This window comes from Scyliorhinus torazame, chromosome 5 (assembly GCF_047496885.1).
Source record: "Scyliorhinus torazame isolate Kashiwa2021f chromosome 5, sScyTor2.1, whole genome shotgun sequence".
NCBI lineage: Eukaryota > Metazoa > Chordata > Chondrichthyes > Carcharhiniformes > Scyliorhinidae > Scyliorhinus > Scyliorhinus torazame.
In genome coordinates, this window is record NC_092711.1 from 319,471,192 (window position 1) to 319,484,770 (window position 13,579).

Sequence of the window (13,579 nt, forward strand, 5' to 3'; positions counted from 1 at the left end):
TTAGGAAGGGCCCACCAGGTCAGGGAAACGAATGGCTTATCGAATCGGATCTGGCCCGCGGGATTCAAAAGGCTGATACGGATCGATGGCTAGGAGTCTTTATCGGGTAGCGATCGCTGGAGTCAAACTTACAGTTTCTGGTCGATGTTCTTGCGAAGGTCGCGAGCAGGAGAAGAAGGGAGAGAGAGAGAGATCTGAACTTGGCCCCTCACTTTATAGGGCCCAGGGGCTTCCCGCCTCTCGGGGCGGCCCTTGACCCTGAGTCCCAAGTGATTGGACTTGTTCCCATTCACTGGGTTCGATATGCTCCAATAATGGGGCAATTCCTCGATCGGGGGGTGGTCGTTCACCTGTCTTTGTTTCGGCCACTGCAGGCGCCGACAGGTCTGGCCCGGCATTCAATTGCTAATATGTAGCAATTGTTCCCGGAGATAGCCGATTAAACTGCAGATGTCTGGGTTGATGTGCTGCTAATAGTCTTGAGTATCGATCTGGGCCGACTTGCCAGAGCCGAATACACTATTCTGTCTGCAGCTGTCCGTTTGTGTCCTGTTGGCTGCTTTTCCCATCAGCCTTCTCGGTTAGCCATTTTAAATCGGGTTTTGGCCAAATTAATAGGGAATCAGCCATTTTTGGTGGCTACAGATTCAATGTGTCTCAATCGACAGGGTCATTGCTGAGAGGATGTTTCCACTTGTGGGAGAGTCTGAGACCAGAGGACATAATTTCAGAGTAAGGAGTCATCCATTTAAGAATGAGATGAGGAGTTTCTGCTGAGGGAATCTGGAATTCTTTACCCAAGAGGGTTGCTGTAGACCTCCCACTCCAGACAGTTGCAGTCATATCCACTCCAGACAGTTGCAGATTGAGATGAAGTTTCTTTGACATCCAAAGCTCTGGAGCACAATCCACAGAACCGTACAATATTCTGAGTCATTGCTTTGGTCAGGTAGATCAATGTAGTGAAGACTTCATGTTATTCTCAACATTTTTCTTTGATTTGTCTGACAACAGAGACCGTGGGCTGGATCAGACATTGCCGCAGGATCGGTCTGGTCTTACAACCGGTGAATCGGCGCCACCCCCGCACCGATCCTCCGTCAGGTGGGGGGGCTAGCAGCTGCGCCCACGACCTGTGGTGGCCATGCTGTGCAACATGGAGCTGGTCACGCACGGACCCGGCCTGCCAAAAACTGCCCTTCTGTAGCCAGCCTCGGTCAGCCCCGCTAAGCCCCCCTGCCCGCGGAACGACTCTTCGCGCGAGGTTCCGAAAGGTGTGAGCACACGCGCCCCACGCCGTCGGGGACTCGGTCCATCAGGGGAGGGCCTCGGGTGACGTCCTCAGGCCGTCCATACGGCGTGCGGCATACTCAGAGTATGCCGTTTTTGAGGGGGCGGAGCATCGCAAGAACGCACCATCCCTGATTCCGCCGTAAACCGGGATTCTCCGGCCGATCGCTGAACACGATTTCGGCAATCGGAGAATCCCGCGCCATATCAGAGGTTCCTTAGAAAGGTTTAAAGTTGCACAGTGACTTTAGGGGAATTTCCTCAGCCGCAAGAAGTAGGCGATTCCAGAGTGTGTGTCAGGAATTTTCCCTGCTATCGATAAGAGGGTTATACCTTGATAGCTCCACACCTCCACTTTTGAACATAGTTACAAATGTCACATTGAGGGCAATTAGGGATGGCAAACGTTTACAGCTGCACCATAGAAAGCATCCTATCTGGCTGCTTCACCGCCTGGTATGACAACTGCTCAGCCCAAGACCGGAAAAAACTACAGAGAATCGTGAACACCACCCAGTCCATCTCACAAACCCGCCTCCCATCCATTGACTCTGTCTACACCCCCCCCCCCCCCCCCCCCCGTTTGTCATGGGAAAGTGGGCAGCATAATCAAAGACCCCTCCCACCTGGCTTACTCACTTCCGAATTCTTCCATTGGGCAGGAGATACAGAAGTCTGAGAACATGCACTAACAGATTCAAAAACTGCTTATTCCCCACTGTTACCAGACTCCTAAAAGACCCTCTTATGGACTGGTCTCATCTCTTCACACATCTTCTCTACCGAGTAGTACTGCACTACGTATGCTTCACCCAATCGATGCCTGTGTTTATGTATTTATATTGTGTTTCTATGTTTGCCCCATGGCTAACATGAGGGCAGTTATTTCATGTTTTCCCATCTGGGATTTGAGCACCTTGGCATTCACCGCCAGCCACACCCTTAACGTTAGCTTTCATTCGAGGTTTTATTAACTGAATTTAAATTTGTGGTGGGATTTGAACCTACGTCCCGAAGCCCTGGCCTTAGTCTTCAGATTGCTAAACCCAGTGGCACGCTCTCCCCACAATGGGATTTTGGTTGGGGGAGATGCATCTTTTTTTGTGCCATAGGATCTTGGGTGCACACCTCATTGAAATACAGTGAGTAACACTTCCCCGGCACGGCACGAAAGTGGCAGCCAAATGAACACCCTCAAGTCCTGGAGCAAAACTTGAACCTACAATCATTCTGCTCTTGACAGAATGTTGAGAACTTAGCCAAGTAACCATAGACATCAAAAAATGCATTGTCTGGATGATGGGTAAATGGAAATAAAACTTAAAGTACAAAGCCAGAAAGTCAGACACAGTGAAAGATAGAAGTTTATTTTGGTAAGGAATAGGCACAGTTCATAACCGCCACAAATATGTATATGGATTGGGGCTGGTAGTGGCCTCACTGCCTTGCCCTGGGATAATGCTCATTTAACATTGGCATTTATGAGTAGCATTTATGGTGTTAAGTGTATACGTCTTCTGTCTGGGTATTTAGGGGGCCAACTATTAGCAAAGAGGCATTTGTCCCCAACAGGGTTCTCATTATCTTGCTGTGCTGTAGAACCAACCAATATAAATCTTTGGAATTTGAGCTGTGATCACTTGTTTTTACATTTTATAAAAAGCCACAATGGTGATTTGGCAACTTTCTTGTGAGGCTAGAGATGTATTTTACTTTTTTGATGCAAATGTTGGAAATTTAAAAAAAATCATGAGCACTAATATGAAATTCGATGATTGCAGGTTTGTTGGACGAGTTAACGTTTTCTGTGATAAACAAGAACCGACTGCAAGGTGCGTGTTTCAACATGCAATAGAATTAAATGTACACGTCTAATCTGTTACTGTACATTTTATCAATGCTTCCTGGTTTATAAACTCAAGCTTGCATTATCTTCTGAGGTGGGTCACGGTATGTGGGCAGAGGTTAGCCAATTTTATTTGTAATTCACTTGTAATCTTAATCTGGACATGTAATTCCCATTTGTAATTTATTCATAATTCAATATTAATATTGAAACTTTGAATTTCATTGTGTGTCAGTGCTGTGTTTTTGTTTAAAAAATGTCTGGTTAGGGATTGCACAACAATTGCTAAAATAATGTTGCATCATACATACTGACAAACAAACATCCAGTGAAACTCCACCTGCTTCAGGGACTCGAAGTTTACGCAGCAGCTTGAATTGATTTTTGCTTCACTTCATGTGGCTTTGTAAGTACTGGAGAAGTGTTTTGAAAGCTCATCTGCAGACATGAGTAATTGAGTTGTTCAAAGGCACGCACTTGCAGAATTGTATGCACATGTTCTTAAATGGGTTCCTGACTGTTTTATACCATGGAATATTTATTATTTTATTGTGTTGATTTTCTCTTTTTCCAAACTGAGATTTGCTTATTACGTTAGATCTTTGGGCCCTGAAAACCTGCTATTAAGAGGAGCCACCTTAAAGAACACTGACAAAATATATGGTAAGCTTCTGTACCAGTTATTATGGTAGTAATTATATCTGTGGGAGGGTGGGAAGATCTGTTATTTGTAATTTAAAAATTACATGTTTGTTATTATGATGCAGTTTTGGCTTCTGCAGGCGAGGACTATATTGTCTTCAAAATGAAGTAAAATAATTTTTCATATGTTTTATACATGCGTGTGCACTGAACAATAGACATTAATTTTTGACTGTTTTACGTGAATTTCAGGTGTTTCTATATATACTGGAATGGAAACCAAAATGGCCTTGAACTACCAAGGAAAGTCACAGAAACGCTCAGTGGTTGAGAAGTAATTACATTCTTTTAAATTATGCATTTTGTTCTAACTTATGCACGTTAGATTTTTCAATTTTGTTTCATTGTAGTGTCATGCTGGCAATATATTTTAAAGATTACGTTGTCATATTCTGAACTTGAGGACAGTGGAGGGGTCGGTAGAGATTATTATTTCGGTAGAGATTATTATTAAGGGATGTGGGCGTTTCTGGCTACACCAGCATTTATTATCCATCCCGAATTACCCTCGAGAAGGTGGTGGTGAGCTGCTGCCTTGAATCGCTGTGGTCCATGTGGTGTAGGTACACACCATTCTGTTCGGGAGGAAGTTATATAGGAACAGGAGTAGGCCATTCAGCCATTCAATTAGATCATGGTTGAACTATATCCTAACTCCAAATCCCTATAATATTTTAGCTTATCAAAAATCTATCTCGGATTTAAAATTAACAACTGATTTGGCATCAATCGCTGTTTGTGGGAGAGAGTTCCAAACCTCTACCACCATTAAGAGTGAAGATGTTCTTCCTAACATCTCTCCTGAATGGCCCAGCCCTAATTTCCAGGATTTTTACCCAAGAACCGTGAAGGAATGGCAGCAATACATTGTCATTACTATCTCCTTTAGGTCTTGACTGGTTAGATCTTTGGTATTCCTCTTGAGGATGGACTTTGAAGTGTCACCTCCTCTCTCTCTCTCTCTCTCTCTCTCTCTCTCTCTCTCTCTCTCTCTCCCTCTCTCCCTCTCTCCCTCTATCTCTCTCCCAAACCCCCCACACCCTATATTCTACACCCTTGGCACTTCTCTACGTGGTGTTCAACATGGAAGAGTACTGATTCATTATCTGAGAGGGGGGGGGAATAGTACATAGCAATCAGAAGGCAGTTCCTTGTATATGTTTGACCTAAAATGATACACGGCTCACTGTAATGTCCATGTAATTGGTGTAGAATATCAAAATCACCTGCTTTACGCCACCAACTACAGTCCGTGTAAATGCCCTTTGGGGTGAATAAAATGTTTGTCTAGTTCGTACTATTGGAGTTTACTGCAGCAGTATTAGAAATTCACAAAATTGTATGTGTAGTATTGCAAGTGTAGATATATGCTGCCAATTTGAAAAATCTTGCGCAATAATAGTTGAATTGTTTTTGTCTAATAATAGGCAACAAACTTTTAATGCAAGACAGTTATTTTACAGTTTAAGGAGAATTGACTTAACAAGTTATCTTTGCTACCACAGGATGTTACAGATTGTGAACTACATAGAATGAAATATAGGAAAAAGTGACGATGAGGCAAAAGGCTCTGGGCAGAGAAATAGTGGAGCAAAGGACCTCGGTAATGCTTTAAGATAAGACAGGAGAGCTGTTACAGTAGAGACCAAGGGTTGCCAGAGAAATAGACCAGAATCCGGGAAGGCAGAAAATTAAAAGGATGAATTAGAACAATTGAGAAAAGGACAGCAGAAATTACCGAGGCAGAATTGACAGCATTAGGCATGGTAATGGTTCCTTCATTGTATTCTCAAATATGCGTGTCACAATGATTAAAGCCTATTTTTTTGAGAATGAAAATTTCTTGCAGTTTCACTATCACGTATAACCACAAACACAATTTGAAATTTTTCTTCTTATTCCCTTGCAGGTCTATTAATGTTTTTTTAATAGTGTATCTGTGCATATTGGTTAGTAAATCATTGGTAGGCACCACATTGAAGTACGTCTGGCAAAGTGATCCTGGTAATGACGAGCCCTGGTATAGTGCAAAAACTGGCAAAGAAAAAAATGCCAACAAGGTACTGGAGTAAATGAAACTCATTTTTGCTTGAATCGAAGATTTGCGTCACAACAGCTGGAAAATAATTGTACTGAGAATTGCACCCTGTCACTTGCGGGGAAACCACTGTCTTTCGGTGCTAGCTGGGTTAAGTTTATATTGAGTTCACCATTGTTCTACTAAGACAAATGCTAATATACTCAACAACATTGCTCAAATGTCCCAGGTCATTTTATTTCAGCATTAACTGAAATCTATCAAACTGAACACTTGAAAGTGTAAAGTATCACTGCAAAATACCTTGCCTTTATTGATTAAAATTGTTTAAACTTGGATTCAGCCTGCTCTCATCCTCTGTTACAGAAAATAGGAGTGATGCCCACTGGCAGCCCGTCTGTCATATTTAAATAGATTATCAAGGGTTCAATAGGCTTGTTACTAAGCCCGTTGGCCCTAATACACGGCCTGTCTCATAAAATGGTTGGTGTGGGTGGTCGGACAGGAGTGGGCAGCCTGATTTTTCTTTCCAAACAGCAGGAAGGAAGGGTAGTTCTAACATTGGTGGCTGCCCTTTGTGGAATGTGGGGAAGATGCCCAAAATAGAACCTGCCCTTTCTTCCTACCTGCCTGCTTTCTTAAATCCACCCAAACCCTCACTGCCCAAGACCCCCGACGCACCTAGTTCCGGGGATCTATTGGGTCACCACCTTCCTCGTTGCAGTGTCCACAGCATCCCTCTTCATGCTGCTGTGACTGATGGAGCTGTTAGCCAATCTGATTGACCAGCAGTTCTCTATGGTCAGAGTTTCTTCACCAGTGAAGGGGGCAAGTCCCACTCTGCCCTGGTTAAGCCGCTGCAGTGAGTTGTGACTGGGGCCAGTTGACTCAACACTTTTCTATCAGGGTTGGGGGATGTCACCCCACCCCGAGGGTACGCTGCTGAGCTGCACCCCCTGCCAATAATACATGCGTTTGCACTGTGACAGTTTGTTTGTCTCATTGTAAAATGCCTTAAAAGTTACACCGTGCTGAATGGGATATTTATGGAATTTGTAACAGCATATACAATTCATAGCCGCTGCTTAATTGACAAATTTGTGATTTAAAAAATTATCGCATACTTTTTTTGAAAAAGATTGTAAATGATATTCTACGTAAATCCTATGTATATGCCCCAATTATTTATTTCGCTGTTTAAATTTATAAAATTTAAAGAGATTCTGTGCATTTTATTTTTTTAACTTGTTTAAATTGAGAATATTTTGATGTGATTGCTGCTCTCACTGTTGCTGGATGCCTAGAGATTCCCTTGGATTGGCGGCAGATTCAAACTGCAGTTGAGAAAGGGGAAATCTGTGACTAGATTGGGCTGCTTTCTTCGAGGTCAGCAGCGAATGCCATTGCTTCGCTGATGACTGTGAAATCGAAGCCTTGTGCTTCTTTTGAAGTTGTAAGTAACTGGTTGGGGAGCTGTCACATTCTGTTAGTTGATCAAATCCATAACTGTATGGTTAGTTTTTATTTTCTTTGTTATTAAGACGAACGATAGAACTGTAAAATGTAGCTGGGAGAGAGTAAAATAAGAAGCTGACCAATTTTTTCTGGACGCATGGCTAAAAAACTACTTTTTACAGCTTTTGAAGATGTTCACTGACTTCCTGTCCTACATGGTGCTCTTCAACTTCATTATTCCTGTCTCTATGTATGTTACTGTGGAGATGCAGAAATTTTTGGGTTCTTACTTCATTACCTGGGACAAGGACATGTATGATGCCCATTTGGGTGAAGGAGCACTGGTAAACACATCTGATCTCAATGAGGAGCTGGGACAGGTCCGTATCAGAATACATAATTGTTGTGACAGCATAAGAACCTCTTTCATTGTGAAATTGCCATTTTGTATTCCATATGAGTGAATAATTATCCTTCAGAACTACTGTGTAATTTCAGCAGAATAAGATGAAAACTTTTTCACAATTCAGTTTACGTTTCCTTTGTGCAAAACCTACTTTGCAGATTAATTTAATATTTCACAAATATTTCTTATCATATATTGCTATCATTTAGGGGCTGGTTTAGCACAGGGCTAAATTGCTGGCTTTTAAAGCAGACCAAGGCAGGCCAGCAGCACGGTTCAATTCCCGTACCGGCCTCCCCGAACGGGCGCCGGAACGTAGCGATTAGGGACTTTTCACAGTAACTTCATTTGAAGCCTACTTGTGACAATAAGCGATTTTCATTTCATTTTTTCATTTCATTTACTGATTTTTTGTTTTTGTTTTGATTTCCAGTTGTTAATCATATCCATAGTCACATTTTACGTTATGCTTTCGGTCTTGTGTATTGACCGGCAGAGATTTTATGTGTTTTTATTCCCTTCTAATTCCCTGCTCTCCTGCTTGCAGATCCAATATGTTTTCACGGATAAAACTGGAACCCTGACCGAGAACAACATGGAATTTATTGAATGTTGCATAGATGGATTCAAGTATAAAAACGTAGGCATTGATTTGTGTGTTGTGGATGGAATCTCTTCAAATGATGGTCCCCGTAGTAGAGTCTGTGGGATGGCTGGAAAGGTAACAAAATCTAAGCTGCAGTTTCCTTATTTTGAATATAATTCTCGTTTGTAATCTCTTCTTGACCACAATTCATGGTGTCTGTGCTCCTCGAATTATAGCCTCATGTACATCCCCAAATTTCATTCCTTCAGTATTGGTGGTCATGACGTCAGTTACCTAGGCCTTTCCACACCTTTCTACCTTCCTTTCTTCTTGGATTTCTTGGATAGGGCTGGTTTAGCACAGGGCTAAATAGCTGGCTTTTAAAGCAGACCAAGGCAGGCCAGCAGCACGGTTCAATTCCCGTACCAGCCTCCCCGAACAGGCGCCGGAATGTGGCGACTAGGGGCTTTTCACAGTAACTTCATTTGAAGCCTACTTGTGACAATAAGCGATTTTCATTTCATTTTTCATTTCATTTCATTTCCACCTTTTAAGTCTTTCCTAAATCCTAATTTCTTCGATTTATCTTTTGGGTATTTGATCTAATGGGCAGAACCTAAAGGAGGCTACTGGGGCAGGCACATTAGTGGGAGGGATGGGTGGGAGGCCAGGAAAATGATAGAGGCTGCATGTCCAATTTCCAGCAGTGGGAAAGTGTCCTGCAGTTAGCGAGGGCTGGTAAGAACCTGGAGGAAATCCTGCCTTCTGGTGGCACTTCGCCTCAATGAGCCGTATGTATGAATTATTCCTGAGTCCACTGAGGTTTAATCTTGACTCAGGGATTTAATAGGACTCGCACAACGATGTTGTGTTTGCCAGTGGCCTCCTGTGATGAGAGGCTGGGGAGGGGAGAAAGAAGGTTTGCTGAAAGCCACCTGCCTCCCCTTACATCCTGTTCTTTATGAAGGCTTCAGTGCATCACTGGCAGGAGCCACTGCAGCCTGTAATGGGAGGCTGCTGGCCTCTGATTAGCCGGCAGCTATTCGAAGTGGGCACTTTCGTCTGACGAGAGCCTTAATGAACTGGCAGGCCCCTGCTGTCCACGTTGGGTTCCTGATTGGACTTGAATAGTGTCGGGCCTCACGGAGAAGCAATGAAGGGATCCCACTGGTTCTCCAACTGGTGAGCTTGGAGCCCTGTGGCCCAGATTGAATTCTGCATAATACCGCCATAGGGGATTTTCGCAGTAACTTCATTTCAGTGTTAATGTAAGCCTACTTGTGACACTAATGATTATTATTATTATTTGTGATTGTGTCATACTAAATGCTTCCCTGAAACACTTTGGGACTTTTTGTTATGTTAAAGGTGCTATGTACCTAGACATATTTCCCTTGTTAACCATGATTTCAAGCCTGCGCAATTAAGATTAGGCAAGTTAAATGTAATGTATTTGCACAGAAATTTAAAATGATTATGATATCTTAGAAGGGACACCATTGGGGTAATTTGATGCATTGTACCTATGCTACTGAAAGCTTGGCAACTGGAGCTACCTACTGTACCTAATTCCATTTCTCTGCCCATTCTCTATGTATTCCTTCATTGTGTTTTTAGACACCGGTCCAATTCTACTGAGCTTTTATTGTCTCAGTATCTGCTTGTGATAAAGAAATGTTTGTCCTCTGCAGCGAGGTGGCTAAGAGGAGAAAGATAATTTTCATAGTGCACCACTTTGTTCTTATCATGTCTCTATCCCTTGTTAACTATTTTTATCAGTATAAATGATTTATCAGTATTTAACCTTTCAAAGCCTTCCAGATTTTTGAAAGCTACTTGTTCACTTTTTTTTGGGTGCTGAACAGCTGCTTCAGCTTCCAGTATGGCAGAGAGCTGGAAGTGCACCATTTGCAAAAAAGCAGAGGTATTGATGGTTTAACTCTTGTTTGAAACCATCTAGGAAATATCAGTGGCCTGAGATGCCTGACCCCCAGTTACAATTTGGAGTTATCTGGTCCGCAAGTGGTTTTTAAAGGGACCACAGCAGGTCATCGCCCTGGGCTTGACCATTGGGTCTCATGCAGCCATGGCGAATAAATCTTTGTTCAAATACATTTATTTCCCGTCAAAGTGGTATGTTGCCAGATCGGTTTTGCACTGCCCTTTGTTTAAGTTGGCTCTTTTATTTGAGAGTAGCAGCTGACCTACCAGCCACGTAAATATAATATATATTATATATAATCCTCTGGTTTGAGAGTACAAAGAATTAAGTGTTCTGAGACACCTAACTTTTAAACATCCAACAATTGAAAGAGTTCCAGGTAGCACTTATGTTTAATATGAGGCAATGAGAATAATCAAATCCTGGAGATCAGGAAGCACGCAGTTTCAATTCCAGGTTTTTGTTGTGTTAACTGATCCCAACTGCCTCCCTAAAGTGTGGAAGATGACATTGCCTTGTATGTCTAGAGAGTATGTGTGTTAGTAATGTAAAGATGTGCCTTGTTTTAAGGAAGAAAGCCAATTGATTTGAGGGTGGTCTCCATTCACATTTTGTCTTTGAATAATTCAGACATCATGTTTTGAGATTTAATAGTTGGTTGGATATTGCCGAGTATGTTGGATCATGCAACAAATGCTGTTTTAAAAAAATATTTTTTAAGTCCATTCCAGGTCTAAGTTTTAAATGGCATATGAACTGCTGGTAAATTGAATAAAATATATACAAAATAAAAATAAGTGAATAATGTGATTTGGTTATTAATTAAAATGCATTAAGGATGGCTGTGTCAAGGCTGCAGCAAATGGGTGCATCTGCAGTATGTGTTTGCAGCTCTGAGAGTCTTTGAGTTGGAGGCTGAGCACCACATTAGGGAAGGGGAAATTTACCTGGGTGCTTTGTTTCATAAGCCAGTGACACCCCTTGGAGTGGGGTCTTCTGCTTTGGCCAGGGATAGGAGTGTGTGACTGCGAGTGAGAAAGTTAGGGATCTCGGGGGGCAGGATCCACGACCTTTGCAATTGTCCAATAAGTTTGAGGTGTTCTCGGTTTGTTTAGATGAGAGTCGGGGGTTCAGGGTAGATGGGCAAACTGAACATGGCACCGTGGTACAGGAAGCCATTCAAGTGGGGGGAGGGGGAGAGCAAAAATGAATGTAGCAGTAATAGGCGACAATATAGTGAGGGGAATTGACACACCTTTTTGCAGCAAAGAGCAAATCCAGAAGGCTGTGTTGCCTGTTCGATACCAGGGATTGGGGTATCTGCTCACTGGGAATTTGCAGTGGGAGGGGGAGGATTCCTATTGGGTACCAATGACATACTCGCCTTACGGAACCACTTTCCTTGTTTTGCATATGAGGAACTCGGCACTAAATAAACAACTTCAAAGGTGGTAATTTCTGGATTATTACCTGAGCCATGTGCACATTGGCCATGGGTACATAACATTAGGGAGATGGCTCAAAGGCAGATGTGGGAGAAATGGGTTTCCGTTCATGAAACACTAGCTCCTGTACTGGGGAAAGTGAGGGCTGTACTATTAGGTCAGTCTATACCTGGGCCATGCTGGGACTAACGTCCTCGTGATCCACATAACTATGGACGTTTTTAAAAAATATATTTTTAGTCAACATTTTCAATTTTATTATAAAAATTGGGAAGTAGAAGGAGTTTTAAACTAAATGGTGGGGGCAATACATCAAGTTTGGGAAGGTGTGGGGAATCATAGAGTAGAGTCAACGCAAGAGAAAAAGGTATTAACGTGGGAAATGATAAACCGCCAAAGATGAGAAGGGACCGAGAGTACAGGGAGTGCAAATCGAAGAGTAAATCAGCTATTAAGCCTGGAGGTTACAAAAATAATAGCACAAAACTAAAGGCTCCTTCTCTGAATGCATGTACTGTTCAAACCAAAACTTATGAACAGAGCACAAATATAAATATGATCAGATGGCCATTCCAAAGACATGGCGGTAGAATGACATTGACTGGGACCTGAACAGTAAAGAGTGCGTGACATTCAGGAAGGACAGGAAGCAAGGAAAAGGTGGAGTGGTGGCTTTGTTAAGTAATGATGCCATTAGCACAATAGAGAGGGGTGACCCAAGTTCAGGAAACCATGATGTAGAAACAGGTTTGGGTAGAGATGAGAAATGGTAAAGGTAAAAAGTCACTTGTGGAGTGGTGTAGGGCCGTGTAACAGTAACCTTGTGGTAGGACAGGATTTAAAGGGAGCTTGTCAGAAAGGTACGGAGATAATCATGGGGAGTTTTTAATCTACATTTCGACTGGAAAAATCGGGTGAGCAAAGGTAGCCTAGATAAGGAATCCATAATATTTTCAGTTTAGTTTCTTAGAACGACCTGTTCTGCCACCAACCAGAACTAAACCTGGTATCATGCAGTGAGATGAGATAATAAAATTAAATAAGTAACAATATTGTCACAATTAGGCTTACATTAACACTGCAATGAAGTTACTGTGAAAAGCCCCTAGTCGCCACATTCCGCCGCCTGTTCGGGTACACAGAGGGAGAATTCGGAATTCTCAACTGGTACGGGAATTGAACCCGCGCTGCTAACCTTGTTCTGCATCACAAACCAGCTGTCTAGCCCAATTGAGCTAAACCAGCCCATAATTGATAACCTTATAGTGAAGGCACTCCTTTATGGCAGCAATCATCATGTGATTGGATTTTGCAATCGGGTTTGAGGGAGGGAAGAGTGGGTCCAAGACTAGTATTTTAAACTTAAATAAGGGCAGTTATGAGGGCAAGAAAGCACAGCTAGCTGAATTGAACTGTCAAATTAGATTAAGGGATTGGTCAGTAGAGATCCAGTGGCAGATATTTAAGGGGCGAAGCAGCACAGTGGTTAGCACTGGTGCCTCACAGCTCCAGGGACCCGCGTTTAATTCCAACCTTGGGTGACTGTGTGGAGTTTGCACTTTCTCCCCGTCTCTGAGTGGGTTTCCTCCCACAGTCCAAAGATGTGCAGCTTAGAAGGATTGGCCATGCTAAATTGCCCCTTAGTGTCCAAAAAGGTTATGTAGTGTTACTGGGTTATGGGGCTAGGGTGAAGATGTTGGCTTAAGTAGGGTGCTCTTTCCAAGAGCCGGTGCAGACTCAATGGGCTGAATGGCCTCCTTCTGCACTGTAAATTCTATGATTCTAGAATTTGCAATAGATACATTCCAACAAGAAAGAAACATTTCAAGGGAGGATCCACCATCTGTGGTTAACTAAAACGGTTCAAGG

At 42.7% G+C, this 13,579-nt stretch overlaps 1 protein-coding gene across 6 annotated transcripts in view; it reads left to right on the forward strand.

Annotated features, from left to right (window-relative positions):
• atp11c (ATPase phospholipid transporting 11C) overlaps positions 1–13,579 on the forward strand; it is a 152,951-nt gene that overhangs the window by 56,302 nt on the left and 83,070 nt on the right. For all 6 annotated transcript variants that reach the window (XM_072505946.1, XM_072505951.1, XM_072505950.1 and 3 more), the window contains exons 8-13: positions 3,072–3,122; positions 3,735–3,799; positions 4,031–4,112; positions 5,748–5,898; positions 7,514–7,711; positions 8,285–8,458. In XM_072505946.1, the coding sequence (XP_072362047.1) occupies positions 3,072–3,122; positions 3,735–3,799; positions 4,031–4,112; positions 5,748–5,898; positions 7,514–7,711; positions 8,285–8,458 (721 nt within the window). The remainder of the gene's footprint in view (positions 1–3,071; positions 3,123–3,734; positions 3,800–4,030; positions 4,113–5,747; positions 5,899–7,513; positions 7,712–8,284; positions 8,459–13,579) is intronic.